General features: G+C 56.1%; 1 protein-coding gene across 2 annotated transcripts in view; it reads left to right on the top strand.

The window, feature by feature from the left end:
- LOC102085351 (uncharacterized) overlaps nt 1-13,610 on the top strand; it is a 35,946-nt gene that overhangs the window by 19,358 nt on the left and 2,978 nt on the right. Inside the window, exons 4-6 of one of the 2 annotated variants that reach the window (XM_065037832.1) lie at nt 11,879-11,934; nt 12,041-12,316; nt 13,442-13,520. In XM_065037832.1, coding sequence (XP_064893904.1) covers nt 11,879-11,934; nt 12,041-12,316; nt 13,442-13,520 — 411 coding nt within the window. Of the gene's footprint in view, nt 1-11,878; nt 11,935-12,040; nt 13,521-13,610 lie in introns of those variants that run through there. The other variant, XR_010467473.1, reaches the window with a different exon arrangement.

The raw sequence follows: 13,610 nt of genomic DNA, 5'->3' as shown, positions 1-13,610 counted from the left end.
CAACAGAGAAAATTAGTGCAGCTGCCAAGTTATTGGGCTGGAAGCAGGAATGAGTGTGGGAGCATCCCCGGGCTGGGCGATGGAGGGGACGGTGTCCCTGGGCTGGGCGATGGAGGGGATGGTGTCCCTGGGCTGGGCGATGGAGGGGACGGTGTCCCTGGGCTGGGCGATGGAGGGGATGGTGTCCCTGGGCTGGGCGATGGAGGGGATGGTGTCCCCTGGCTGGGTGATGGAGGGGACGGTGTCCCCTGGGCTGGGTGATGGAGGGGATCGTGTCCCCAATCTGGGTGATGGAGGGGACGGTGTCCCCTGGCTGGGTGATGGAGGGGACAGTGTCCCTGGGCTGCGACGTCTGTGACCCGCGAGCAGCCATCTCTGAGCGCATAATGCTCAGTTTAACTCTCCAAAACTTCTTTTCTCACAACTGGAGAAAGTGCTCGGAGCAGCTATTAAAGTGTAATCAATCAGTGTCAAATAAAAGTCATCAGAATATGACTGGGAGTCTGATTGCCTGTAACCAACATAATTAGACGGTGAGGATTTTCTTTCTTTTCCCTTTCTGCAGGAAGGCTAAAAGCCTCCAAAATTGGAGCTAATATCCTATGTCTGGGGAAAGGTGAATTCACATTTGACCTATTGTTCAAATACAAATTCCCCTCAGATCCAGCGCAGCGCGGTGACGGCAATCGCGGCAGCGGCTTCGGCACAGGCCTGCCCAGAGAGCGCCGAAAAGTTATAGACCCTGGAGCTTGTTCCCTATCAAAGAGTCTCCTCGGCATCCCCAGAACGCCGTTCCCATCTCCTCAGGCTGGCCCAGGCAGCCTGAGTGTCCCCTGTCACCTTACTGTCCCCTCGCTCTCCAGATCCTCTTTGGGTTTATACGGGCGTTAACAAAGTACTGGTGTTAATGAAGCATTGGCGTTAACGAAGCACTGCCGCCCCACCCTCGTCCCATGTACCAGCGCCTCAACATTATCCAGCTGAGCCAAAAGCCGAAGTTACGGCTCTTATCCCACATTTCCAGAGGAGAAAGATGCAGTTTTGTGCCTGGTTAGCCGGATTGCCCGGCCGAGGTTTTGGTGAGGTTTTGTTTTCCTCCATCTATTTATTTTTTATTAGATATTCGATGTTTTTCTCCTGTCCTCCTGCCTTTAAGGCGACCTGCAAAGGAAGCAAACAAATGAGTCTCTCATTATTCTGTCCTTTTTCCTTCGCTCCTTGAATGTTTTATTGATCCATTTCTTCCTCCCCTCGTTTGTGCGTGTTTTGGCACGGAACGTGGTTGGGGACGGTTATGGTGGGCTGTTTCACCCCCTTTGGTGACAGGGGAAATCGGAGTAAATAAGGGCAGGGTGGGGGTGTCCGGCACCGTCTCGGCATCGCGGAGCAGCCGTGCTCAGAGGGACCGGGGAGGGTTCCTGGGGGAGCCCCCGGGGGGACGCGTGGGGGAGCCCTTGGGGTGCCCGGGCCCCGCAGCCCCCGCCAGCTGCTGATGCTTCTCCTCAGCTTCTGGCGTTGGCTTTAATCCGTCCTGGGTTTGCATTTCCCTCCCAGGATTAAGCGGTGAAGCAGCGAGCTGTCGACGCGCGGAGATGAACTCACCCCGCTCCGGAGCCGCTGCCGTGGCAGAGAGGGGAAACTGAGGCAGCATCAGCGTTCTGGGCGAGGGATGCGGAGCCCAAAAACACCCTGTGGGGCAGTTCTACATGCCACTTGAGTGCTGGCAGAAATCATCTGTGATTAAAGGCTGTGCCGGCTGCTGAGAGAGAGGATGGACAGAACACTGTGCGTCAGGGTGGACAGATGGACAGACAGCCACTGGCCATCCAGCGTCCTCCCGGTGGGACATCGTCTGCCCGCAGGCTCCATCTGGTGGAAGATGCTCCCCGAGGAGCCGGAGGGAGAACCCCTTGGTGTGTGGGGTCCCCTCAGCGTGTGGGGTCTGCTTGGCACCCGCGGTGACAGGAGGGTCCCCGGTGGGTTGGCAGTGCTGGCACCCACCAGCACCCACCGGCAGCTCCCACGGCTCCCGAGCAGCCTTTCCCTCCTTTCACCTCCCAGCGCTCAGCCCCAGGGTGAAACCGGGTGTTTTTCAGTCTGCTGCATGTTCTGCCTTCATTGAGGTTTATTTGCCATATAATGTGACACAGTAATTTCACTGTGTATAATTTAATGACACATCAGGAAAGAATTAATTGCTGGAAGCAGCGCTCGTGCCGGACGGCCGTGCTGGGGTTTGGTGGCAGCTCTGCCACGGGCGAGCAGGAACGCTGCCGGTGCCGCCGGTGCCCCTGCTGCCGTGTCCCCCGGTTCCTTTGCCAGCCGGCTGTGCCCCGCGGCTGGGGACACGCTGGAGGGACGCGCTGGGAGACGGTGCTCGGTAGGAAAACAGGATACGCAAACCCCTCAACAGCACATCCAATTTCCACTCATTAAGCCACAATTTCCATCATTTTAATTACATAAAAGGCAGATAAATAGCAAGTATGCTCCTACTTGTGCCTTTTCTCTTAATTATTAGTCCTTTGCACGGGCCAGTTTGCAATGAATCAGCCTTTAAACAGTGTTCAATCGGAACATGTTTGAATTATCTTGTTGGCCGATCATTCCCCAGAACATAATAAAACAAACATTAATTACTACTTCAGCGGGTGTAATCTTCTTGAAAGCACTCGACGCCACTCGAATGCCATTGTAGCCTCATGCTCCGCGCTGTGAGACACGTGGGTGAACAGGCACGGCAGGTCGGGGTGCGCGGGCAGAGCTCGCGCTGCCAACGCGCCACTCCGGGAAACTTTGGTGAAGGAAAAACCCAAATGTGTTGTCCGAAGAGGAGGAACAGTGCTGTAAGGCCACCGGCTTCCTGGCAGCTGGGTGGGATGTGGTGGGATGCAGCAGGATGCAGTGAGATGCAGTGAGATGCAGTGGGATGCAGTGGGATGCAGTGGGATGCAGTGAGATGCAGTGAGATGCAGCGGGATGCAGCAGGTGCCGCTGCTTGTGTTTCCACTGGCACGGGGCTTATTTGGGCCTGGCCTCAATCAATTTGGAACATTTCATGTAGGTGTAAATGGCAACCCCTGATCTCCAATCAAAGGTTCCGATGGCATTTCCAGTGCTGCCACTGAACCCCCTGGACATCGCACCTCGCCAGGGACGATGGAGTCTGGCTCCGGGCTGCAGCAGCTGGAGCTCGGCTGCTCCCGCTCTGGGAACCACTGCGCAGGCTGCAGACTGCACCGGGGCCTGGGGGACATCTCCGTGGGTGTCCCCCCGGGAAGAGTCACAGGAGCGAGCCAGCACCCGGCCTGGGGCACGGGGCACAGGGACCTGGTGTCCTGCTGCACACATCTGTCTGCAGAAACAGCAATTTGGGATGCATCCAGCGGGAAAAGTGTGTGGGGAGGGAGCAGCAAGGGCTGCAGGACCCCGGACCCTCTGCTGCCCGGCGGGTGCTTTGCCAGGAGGCTCCGGGTCTTTTGCTGCTTGTGAGATTTGTTCCCAGAAACTTTTTTAATCAGTAAAACAAATTCTCAATGACCCATCTGAGGCTTCAGAGAACCAGGGAAGCTATTGTGTGTATGAGTCAACCCTAACGCAAAGCTATTTCCTTCCTCATTTGTGAACCCGAACATTCCGACATACACAAATTAATGGGTATTATTATGAGCCTCATTAAAAGAACTGTTCTTTAGGGGGAAGCATCTTCCCCTACACAAGCACTGTGTTCTGTTTGCTCGGCTGTTAATTGATGGCAAACTGTGCAATTCTCAGTTTCGTTATGATGAGCTCGTGCGGTCTGTAACTCGCGCTGGTTGCCCTCCCGGTGTGAGCGGCGCTGGCGCCGCGGTGCACGAGCCCCGGGGACCCGGCCGCTCCGGAGCACCCTGTGCGTCTGATGCCAGCGAGCCCATTTCTCTTCTCACGGCTCTAGCGAAGACGCCGGACTTTTTAGGGGAATAAATACCGCTCTGTGTTGGGTTTTTTTCTCCCCGTCCTCATGTGGATTGATCCACCACAAGTGTTCATCCTCGCCTTAAGTAGAGAACAGGCACCGCATCTCAAAGCTTCATTTTGCCTTTTGCCATTAAATTACATTAAAAGGGCTCTCATGTTATCTCTTAAGTAGGTGCTTTTCATTCCAGCCACATTTCCTCCCTTACCGCCAGGCTTGTCTCCTCAAAGCAGGAGCTTTCCTGGCGCATACAGGAGCAGAGGGCATCTCAGCTATTTTGCACCAATTTTAGGCACCTTAAACCCGACGGGGTGTTACGATCCGAGTGCCAACATCTTTTCCACCGGCATGTGAATAGGTGTGAGCTGCTCCTGCCCCGGCTGCAGCCCCAGGGTCCCCGTCCCCCCATGACATCCATCCCTGGCGATTACAAATCCCGTGACCATCCCTGGGAGCAATGGGTGCTGGTGGTGAGCTGAGCACCCCTGTGCCCGGAGCCGCGCTCAGTCCCGAGGCTGAGAGGTGTGCTGGCTGCTGCACGCCCATGGCCACCGGTGGAGTCTGCAGCTGCACTGGGGGAGGAGGAGGGACGCTCAGCTCGTGACCTGACAGCAAGGAAACCATTGAACCAGCCTCACCGGTCCCTCGGCTGCCCGAGAACAGCACTGACTAATTGGGAGATGCTTGGCCAGAGCCCCATTGGAAGCCCTGAGCAAATTTTTCTTTTACGATGGATGAAAAAAGTCAATTTTCAAGAAGTGCATCAAGCTCTTAATTGGGACTTGAATTCCTAAATGGCAGAGGGTACGGTGAACCTGGCTCCTCGGGCCGATGCGTCCTGGTTGTTAGAGAGCAGACGCCCCTGAACGGGCGGAGGCGGCAGCGCGTGCATTGCAGTGAGCCCCCACAACCAGGGTTGATTTTCTTTTGCATCCAAAAGCAGACATGAGTGGTACTTATTAATTTGAGTCCACCTCTGAATGCACTTATTGATTCAAGTCCAATTAGTTTTCAGAGTGCCCAGGTAGGAAGTAATCATTAAAAACATGTAAATTAAGTTACCGGGGAGCTTAATAGATTAGTCATTGACTTTCTAGCTTATGTTGGCTCTTAACCTTCAGCTTAAATTAATCACCAACAATTTTTCTGGACTGGCTGCAGAAGGTTGGAGCGCGGGGGCCACGGCACCGCGGTGAGGGCCGGCGAGCGGGGAAAGGAGCCTGTGCTGGGCACCGCGGCTGCCGTGAGCTGCTGCCTGTGCCGGGGGGTTTGCCCACCCGAGGTCCCACTCTGCCAGACCCGGCGCCCAGAGCCGGTCCCTGGCTGCGGGAATGGTGGCTTTATTGGCTCACCCGCAGTGCGTGTCCAGGATCGGAGCCTCGGGGCTGAGCTGTGACGGGTGCCGGTCTTTGTCCATCCCTGCTGCTGTCCCTTTTTCCCCCCATGTATCACAAGCGGGTTTCCCAGCCTGCAGTAACCAAACCTCAGTTGCAACTGGAATTAATAGCAGCTAATCTGAAATTATTAAGGTTCTCCTAGTCGATGCCCTAATAGATTAGGAGGTGCCTGGTGGAAAGACGGAGTCTGCGAGCCCCCCTGCCCCATTGGCAGCAGCTCTGTCAGGGAGGGGGAGATGGAGGAAATATCTTCTAAAAAGATATCAGGCTGTGCACATTTGAAAAAGCTATTTCTAAAATTGCAATTACCAGGGAAGAGAACGAATTACCACTTCAGGGAGCGTCACACATGGAGAATCAGAGCTTTGGGAAATAATCAGAAGAATATATTCGCAGAAGTGCATTATTTATATTGAAACATTTTAAAGCAAAGGTCACGAGGAGAAGCTGAAGATTAGTAAATAGGAAAATGCAAGATCACTTCGGTGCCGCGATGCTCGTGGTCCGTTTTGGGGATGACCGCGTTAGTCACCGCGCACGGGCTTTGGAGGGGAGGGGACGGTGGATCCTCGCGCAGTGCCCAGCGGCACCTTCGCTTGTCCCAGCTCCGCCACAGCCCCGTCCCAGCTCCCGTCCCCCTCCCTGCCCGAGGAGCCCGAGAAAGTGTCTGCCATGTATAAGCAGCAAAAATAGGATTGATTTACTGTAGCGACATCTCAAAGCATGGAGCGGCACTTTCACACTCACATCACCCATTAGACATCTGAAGGCATCAGCACAGCCCATTTCATTTTTAGAGACGTACAAAATGCTCAGAGGAAGCCATTTGACATCCCCATTCTGGGAGCTGTGATAGCGTGCTGGAAATAATACAAACGCATCAGAAGACTTACGTCTACTCATTTTTGGCGCGTTTTCCCTTTGAGTTGTGTCAATGTGCTGCTAAAGATCTAGTAAATGCTGCTCTGTGATTTTTGTGTGTCACAGCTGCTGGGGAAGCTGCCTGTGGACAGCGAGCTGAAACTGGAGTGTCAGGGAGCATCTTACCGGAGACACAGGGGCACCTGGCGCTGTTCCCGAGCAGCAACGGCTGCGCGCCGAGCAGCACCACCCGGCTCTATTAACGAGACTTCACAGGCTTCTGGCTACTGACAAATGGCCACAATTTTAGCCCTTCCATCTCTCCCAATCAATACCTTTTAATCAAATCCAGTCACACCAAATCGAATTAAGGGAAGTGTCCAAAATAACCTCAAAGTGCTGGGGGTGCGGGGAACCAGCTGATCCATGCAATCCTCGCATCCCCTGCCTGAGCTCCGGTGGTTTCCTGAACGTGCCCCTCACCCAGCAAGAAGCTGGAGAGCCCGTTTAATTACAAGGTTTCCCTCGGCCAAGGGCTGCTCAGGCGAAGCGTTTGTTCCACCCGGGATGTGCTGATCAACATGCCCAGGCAACAAAAGGACTGAACATATCTATGTGTATATAGCACACAAAACTGACGGCGCTGTTTGCCTGGTGTCCGGGGAGCTGGTGCCGGGGGCCCGTCCCTCGCTGCCCCGCAGCCCGGAGCCGCGGCCGGCCCGCGAGAACGCGCTCGGCTGTTCGCTGCCGCTGCTGCTGTGTCGCTCTCGTGCCTCCGTCGTGTTTGTGCGGTTTCCTTGGGGTTTGCTCTATTTAGTTGCTCAAGCGTCCACCGAGTTTCAGAGCTATTTCTGCGTATGAATTATTCTCTGACACGATTTTGCAGCACTGGTTATATTTAGAGAGCTCGTTCATTGGGTGAGGCTTTCTCGTTTTCCGTTTCGTTGGGTGATTTCTGTGTTCCGTGTTTCAGGCTCCGGTTGATGTGCGCTAACTAATTACATTGTGTGGTGCCAGATGAGGCCGAGCTCGCGTTCCTGCGGTGTTTGCAGCGATGTTTGTTGGCGATGTTGCCGGGAGAGCCGCGGCCCCGCGCGCGTGTCACAGCTGTATCGGCGCTGGAGCAGCTCTGAAAGAAATGTTCAGCTTGTAAAGAGAAAAGCTGCTGCAGGAGGACCCCACTGCTTTATTCCGCTTTCTGTGAAGGGCCCAGCTCTCCCTGCCGTGTCTGCATCCCGTGTCCTCACCGAGCGCAGCGCCGGGGCTGTCCGGACAGCGCTGGGGTGTCCCGAGGGCTGTTTGTCCGTCTGTCCTCGCCTGGCCGGATCCTTTCCTCCCTCCAGTCTGGCACTGCTTCTCACACAAGCTCTCCGTTCCCCAGCCAGCTCTCTCACCTCCTTACCTTGATCTATTTTTAATGCTGCTCTTGTTTTTCCTCCTTATCCTTCTGCCTTCCATAAAATAATTGACTTTTCACGGTGCAATTGGCATTTTACGGGCACTCCCCGGGCACGTGTCCTGGCTCCCCCACGGCCGGGCTCTCAGGAGCCCCAGCTGCCTCCCCAGCCGCCAGCCCAGCTCCAGGGCCACCGACGTGTCCCCAGGGGCCACTTGTGTGCAGCATGAGCTGCTCCTGCCAGGAGCCGCGGTGGCCGGTCCCTCTCCTGGAGCCGCGGTGCAACCCTGCGCTGGAGCTGCGCCAGCGGCGGCAGCTGGAGCCTGGCAGAATTAAAGTCTTAATTGCCTGTGATAATTAGAAATCTGAGGAAGTTTCCCCAAAGCACAGAACTGTGTCCTGGCGCAGCCCGAGCGTGCGCGGTTCCGGGCACTGGAAGGACGGCTCGTTTGTGCCTCCGGATCAGCCCAGCGAGTGCTTGGGGATGCTCTGCATTGCTTTACAGGGCCAGGGACCAGACTGTGCCACCAGTGAGGGTGACAGTGCAGCAAAGGCTTCGATAACCATCTTCAGTCCTGTGCATGCGGTTAACTGCAGCTGCAGATTTATCGTTCCTGCTAATTGTGCAGGTAAATCAGAGGTACCAGGTGAAACCATAGGCAGAAGACGCTGCTGCTGCGGGGGGACAACCTCGCCATGGTGCTCCCGCTGTCTTCCCCGCCGACAGCGCATCCCAACCCCAGCCACCCAGCAGACCTCACCGGGCCCCCTCCCGGCCTCTGTGCAGAGGTTGTGGGAAATGCCAGGGCCACGTTTCACACGGAATGTGAGTCCGAGCAGCCTCGGGCCCGTAGGGTCTCTGGCGGGAGGTTCAGCGGGGCGGCCGGCTGCCCGCAGCCGCGTGGGGATGGTTCATTTGGAGACGGCTCGTTGGGAAGAGCCAACCCTCTGCGGCTCGCTGCCGTGGATTAGGAGAGCCCGGCTTGCCAGCGCTGCCTTATCTGCCCAGTAATTGAACGGAATAAGCTCTCTTATCTCTCTGGTGCGGCTTTTCCCTGGCAGCCCCTTATCTCGCAGCCCTTGGAGATTGTGAGCGGCTGTCAAGCCTCTGGCGAGGCTGCTCTGTCCATCCATCCTCTCCCGCCGGGTTTGGGTGTCCCGGTGTGTCAGCGGGCATGACCCCCCAGCACCCCGGTGTCCCCACAGCCCCTCCTGAGCCCTCCCAGGGAACCCAGGGAACTGGGACGCAAGACATTCCGCTCTTCACTCTTTCACCCAAAGCTTGGAAATGATTGCCCACCATCTGTGATGCCAGAGAAAAGCTTTTCAGCGGCCGGAGCGGCCGGCGGTGGGGGTTCTGCGGTGGGGGTTCGTTTACGTGTTCGGAGGAACGCGCGTAATTGGGTCTCTTAGGTAAACGGTGCAGGATTGAAGCCTCTGCAGCTGTAGGGCTGATGGACCACTGAGGAGACATTAACATGCGAAATGATGACCATTAACTTGATTAAAGAAAGGACACAACACGCATTTTGTTCTTGTAGCGCAGCCGCTTCTTCCCATGAATCGGTACTTGGGGATTTTGATTTCCTTATGCCAGGAGACAAAACACCTCGGAAGCGGCGGGTAATTGCTTCTGAGCTGAGTTTTTCTAGGCTAACCTAATCTTGCCGGGGATTTGCTTTTAGCCTCAATGTGAGGGTAGATTTTCTTTAAGATCAGGTTGAAAAACACTCTCATACATTAGAAGCAGAATAAATGGCTTCTGAGCACTGGATTTGCACAGGCTTTCCAGAAGTGATGGCTGACCCGAAAATCAAGCCCTGTCCCACCCCTGCGAGCCGAGGAGCAATGGGGTGACCCCGGCACTGTGGGCTCTCGATGGAGTGACCCCGGCACGCCACGGGCTCCCGATGGGGTGACCCTGACACGCCACTGGGTCCCGATGGGGTGACCCCGACACGCCACTGGGTCCCGATGGGGTGACCCCGGCACGCCACGGGCTCCCGATGGGGTGACCCTGACACGCCACCGGGTCCCAATGGGGTGACCCCGACACGCCACCGGGTCCCAATGGGACACTGTGGGCTCTCGATGGGTTGACCCCAACTTGCCACAGGGTCCCAATGGGGTGACCCCCGACACGCCGCAGGGTCCCGATGGGGTGACCCTGACATGCCGTGGGCTCCTGGGGGGCGACTGTACGTGAGGGAAAAGCGGGTCAGCCGGGAGCACAGAGCGGGCAGATGTGCCCGTAATTAGGATGCATCAAATCGGTTACTGCTGAAGACAAAGAAAATTAGAGAAAATGAAGAGGAAATGAAACGTCTCGCGCAGATGCAGGAGAAATATTTTTAGTCCCTCTAAGCCCGTGGCGTCCGTCGTGTTTGAAGAGCCCGTGCTGGGTCCTGCGGGACCGCTTCCTTTCAAACGAGGTTGCCATCTCCCCACGCTGCAATTAGACATGTCCGCACAGCTTCGATTTAGTACAACCAAAGCACTTAATTTTCATTAGAAAGATGACATTGTGAGCAGTTATGAAGGACGAGCGACAGCCGCTGGGATCCACGTTCCTGAGGACAGAATGGGACACACAGATGCATGAATTATCAGGCACCTTTCCCACGTTTCTTCTCTGCGAAGAAGATTGGACTCGATTGTAGGTGCCTCTCCTGATGTCTCTTCCTAAATCCTATTTACATTTGTGTTAGATAATATAGTATATCCATAAATTAGTGTTGAACACCAGTTTGTCTTATAGAAGTGCTGAATGATCTCCACCTCCTGTGTATTTATGGTCCAGCTGGGGATCCCCAGCCCGGCCGGGGGTGCTGTGAGTGTTCGGGAAGGGTCCCCGTCCCCAGTTCCCACAGGTGGAGCTGCCCGAAGCCGGGAGGGCACGGACGGGGCTCTCGCTGCCCCTCAGCTCTCCCGCCAAAGTGTTGCTGGTTCTGGACCGTGACACCCGGCGCTGCTGCCCATGGGCCGGGACCCCGTGGGGCGGGAGCCGGGGCCGGGTAAACAGGGTTGGTTTGATTATTCAAGTTTTCCATGTCCATGAAAGCAAAGATTCGTGTGGCTGAGCCTGAAGACAAACTGCTTCAAAGAGCAATTTTAATTGAAATTATAATGATGAAAGTTTTGCAGCCCAAATTGAAATACGCGTTACAAGTATGCCCTCCTCCCCCAAATCACGGCCATGAAGAGCAGAAACAAAACCAGGGATTTTGTGAGAGCCCTTTGGTCTGTGTCTGCAAGCGATGACAGCTTCCTCAGCCCGCAGATTATCTTCTTCTCTGTAGAAATCAATAAGCGGCTGTGCCATCCATCTTCTCTGCAGCTTTTCCCGTGCTCCTGCTCTCCCCTTGCCGCAGGCACCGGGCTGTCCCGGCGGGCACGGGCTGGATGCTGCCGGGCCCACCTGCGCTCCTGCGGCTGCGGGGTCTGCGCCCCGGGATGCTCCTCCTGCCTTCCCACCGCACCCACCGCACCCACTGCACCCACCACACCCACCATACCCCACTGCACCCACTGCACCAACCGCACCCACCATACCCCACTGCACCCACCACACCCACTGCACCCCACCACACCCACCACACCCATCGCACCCACCACACCCACCACACCCATCACACCCAGCACACCTCACCGCACCCATCCCATCCACCACACCCACTGCACCCCACCACACCCACCACACCACACCCTACCACACCCACCACACCCATCGCACCCACCACACCCATCGCACCCACCACACCCACCACACCCGCCACACCCATCACACCTCACCGCACCCATCCCACCCACCACACCCATTGCACCCACCACACCCACCACACCCATCGCACCCCATCACACCCAACACACCCATCACACCTCACCGCACCCACCCCACCACACCCTACCACACCTCACCGCACCCATCCCACCCACCGCACCCATCCCACCCACCACACCCATCACACCTCACCGCACCCATCACACCCACCACACCCATCGCACCCCATTGCACCCTCTGCACCCACCACACCCATCCCACCACAGCAGGGTTGGGATGGAGCCCCGGCCGTGCCCCCGGCTGTGCCGCTGCAGCTCCCGGCAGGAGCGCAGGAACTTGGGGGGTGAAAAGCTCCTGTGCTCCCCAAACAGAAAACGGATGCTGGTTCTTCTCTCTTCAGCATTAATCTCTGTCCCTCCTGGGAAATTACGCCACAATAAATCCTTATTTCTCATGATAGCTTGCCAACTTTAATAACGGTTTTGCAGGGGATGGGAGAAGCCGGCGAGCCGGAGTGCGGGTTGGAGGACGCAAACACCAACAGGTCGGGGCTGATTTATCCTCCTCCTCAGCCCCGTTTGTCCATCTGTCGCGCAGGACCAGGTGAGTGACTGTTTCCTCAGTAATTTCGGCCTCATCCTGATCCCCAGGCACCTGTGCTCCTCTGGAGTTTGCTGCCCAGTGCCGGCCGGTGAGAGATGGGGGTCTGCAGCCCCCCCGTCGTGGATGTGGGGAGTGGAGTCCATTCCAGGGGGTGCACTCCGGAGCCAACGGCACCGCGGGATGGCATGTGCCAGGTCCCAGCTCTGCCGGCGGATGCTGTGCCGCGGAACGCCGCGGTCCCCGCTCCCATGCTGGTGCTGGAAGGAAGAGACAGCCATTGCAGCACCTCACAGGGCTGCCGCCCGCTTCGTCTGCTGGAACCTGTGAGTGCCGCGGTGCCAGGGATTTTATCGTTTTCTAACTCAATACAAACAATTTGTAGAGCTGCGTAGAAGAAAAATAGAATTTGTCCTTAGTTCCCAGGGTGTCTGACTGGCCAATGTGGATAATTGTGTTTTCCCTTATTTGTGGAGGTAACCGAATGGCCAAATCCAATTACTCTGGAAATGCTGCTGCCATGCAGAGGCCAGCATCGGGTTTCTCTGAGCCGGGGTGGCCGGTGCTCCCGGTGACATCGGGATCGCCATCGCCAGCCTGCGCTCAGCCACCGGCCCCCTCTGCCCCTGCTCGGAGGGGCACGAGGGGTTGAGAATGTCTATTTATGCCCCTCGAAAACGTGACCCACAAACGAGGAAGAAGATGGAGGTAAAGACCTGTTGCATCTTGTCCCGGGGCCTGGGACCACGGTGCGTCCCCTCGCCGGGCTGGCAGGGGCCGTGGCTCCTTTCCCACCTTCCCAACAGTGTTTACTGGGGAAATGCTGCCAAATAAAGAAAACCTAAAGCGGAGCTGTTGCCCTATGACCAGTCAGCTCCTGCAGCCACGCATATGGCACTTGCAGTGGCTTCAAGCGGGTCTTGTAAGGGACGGAGACAAACGACCGCGGGCCCGGGGGCTGCTCCGCTGCGCCGGGGCCGGTGTCAAATGTTTGAGCCGGGAGTTACTATAGAAACTATCTCGACTCCTCTTTCTGTGCAGCCTTGTTGCTACTAATAAATAGCCTCATTATTTTGCAAAAAGTGCTTTGGAAACCAGCAGCACCACGGTTCGGGCAATACAAAATTAATGATTGAAAATAGTGGGGCCATTTTTTTCCCGCACCATAAAGAGCGGGGAGGCCGGGTTTCCATTAGGGAGAGTTATGGCTCATTTCTCCGCTTTTGCTGTATTTATGTTTCATGTATTTGAAAGTTATTTCAGCCACTATCACAAATTACTAATTCCCACATTACATTAAACGTCTGTGAACAGGAATGGCTCCTGCCCATCAAAACAAACCGGGAGCGAGGTGCTTGCAGGGACCCGGCTCCCGCGGGCGATGCTGCCGGTGCTGCTGTCCCGGTGATGCCGCGGGGATGCCGGTGGTGAACTTCTCCCCTCTCCCGCAGCCGCCTCCACCCGGAAATGTGCCGTTTCCATTCCATCTCAAGCTCTTGCCGGTGCCCAGAGCAGCCCAAGACAGGACAGGTAACAATAATAACAGGAATAACCCAGCCCTTCAGAAAGAAGCTGAAACACACATTGCTCTTTATTTATTGTATTTTATATATATTTCTA

This window comes from Columba livia, chromosome 21 (assembly GCF_036013475.1).
Source record: "Columba livia isolate bColLiv1 breed racing homer chromosome 21, bColLiv1.pat.W.v2, whole genome shotgun sequence".
Classification (NCBI taxonomy): domain Eukaryota; kingdom Metazoa; phylum Chordata; class Aves; order Columbiformes; family Columbidae; genus Columba; species Columba livia.
Note: the sequence above shows the minus strand (reverse complement) of the source record. Positions and strands in the feature narration are given on the sequence as shown.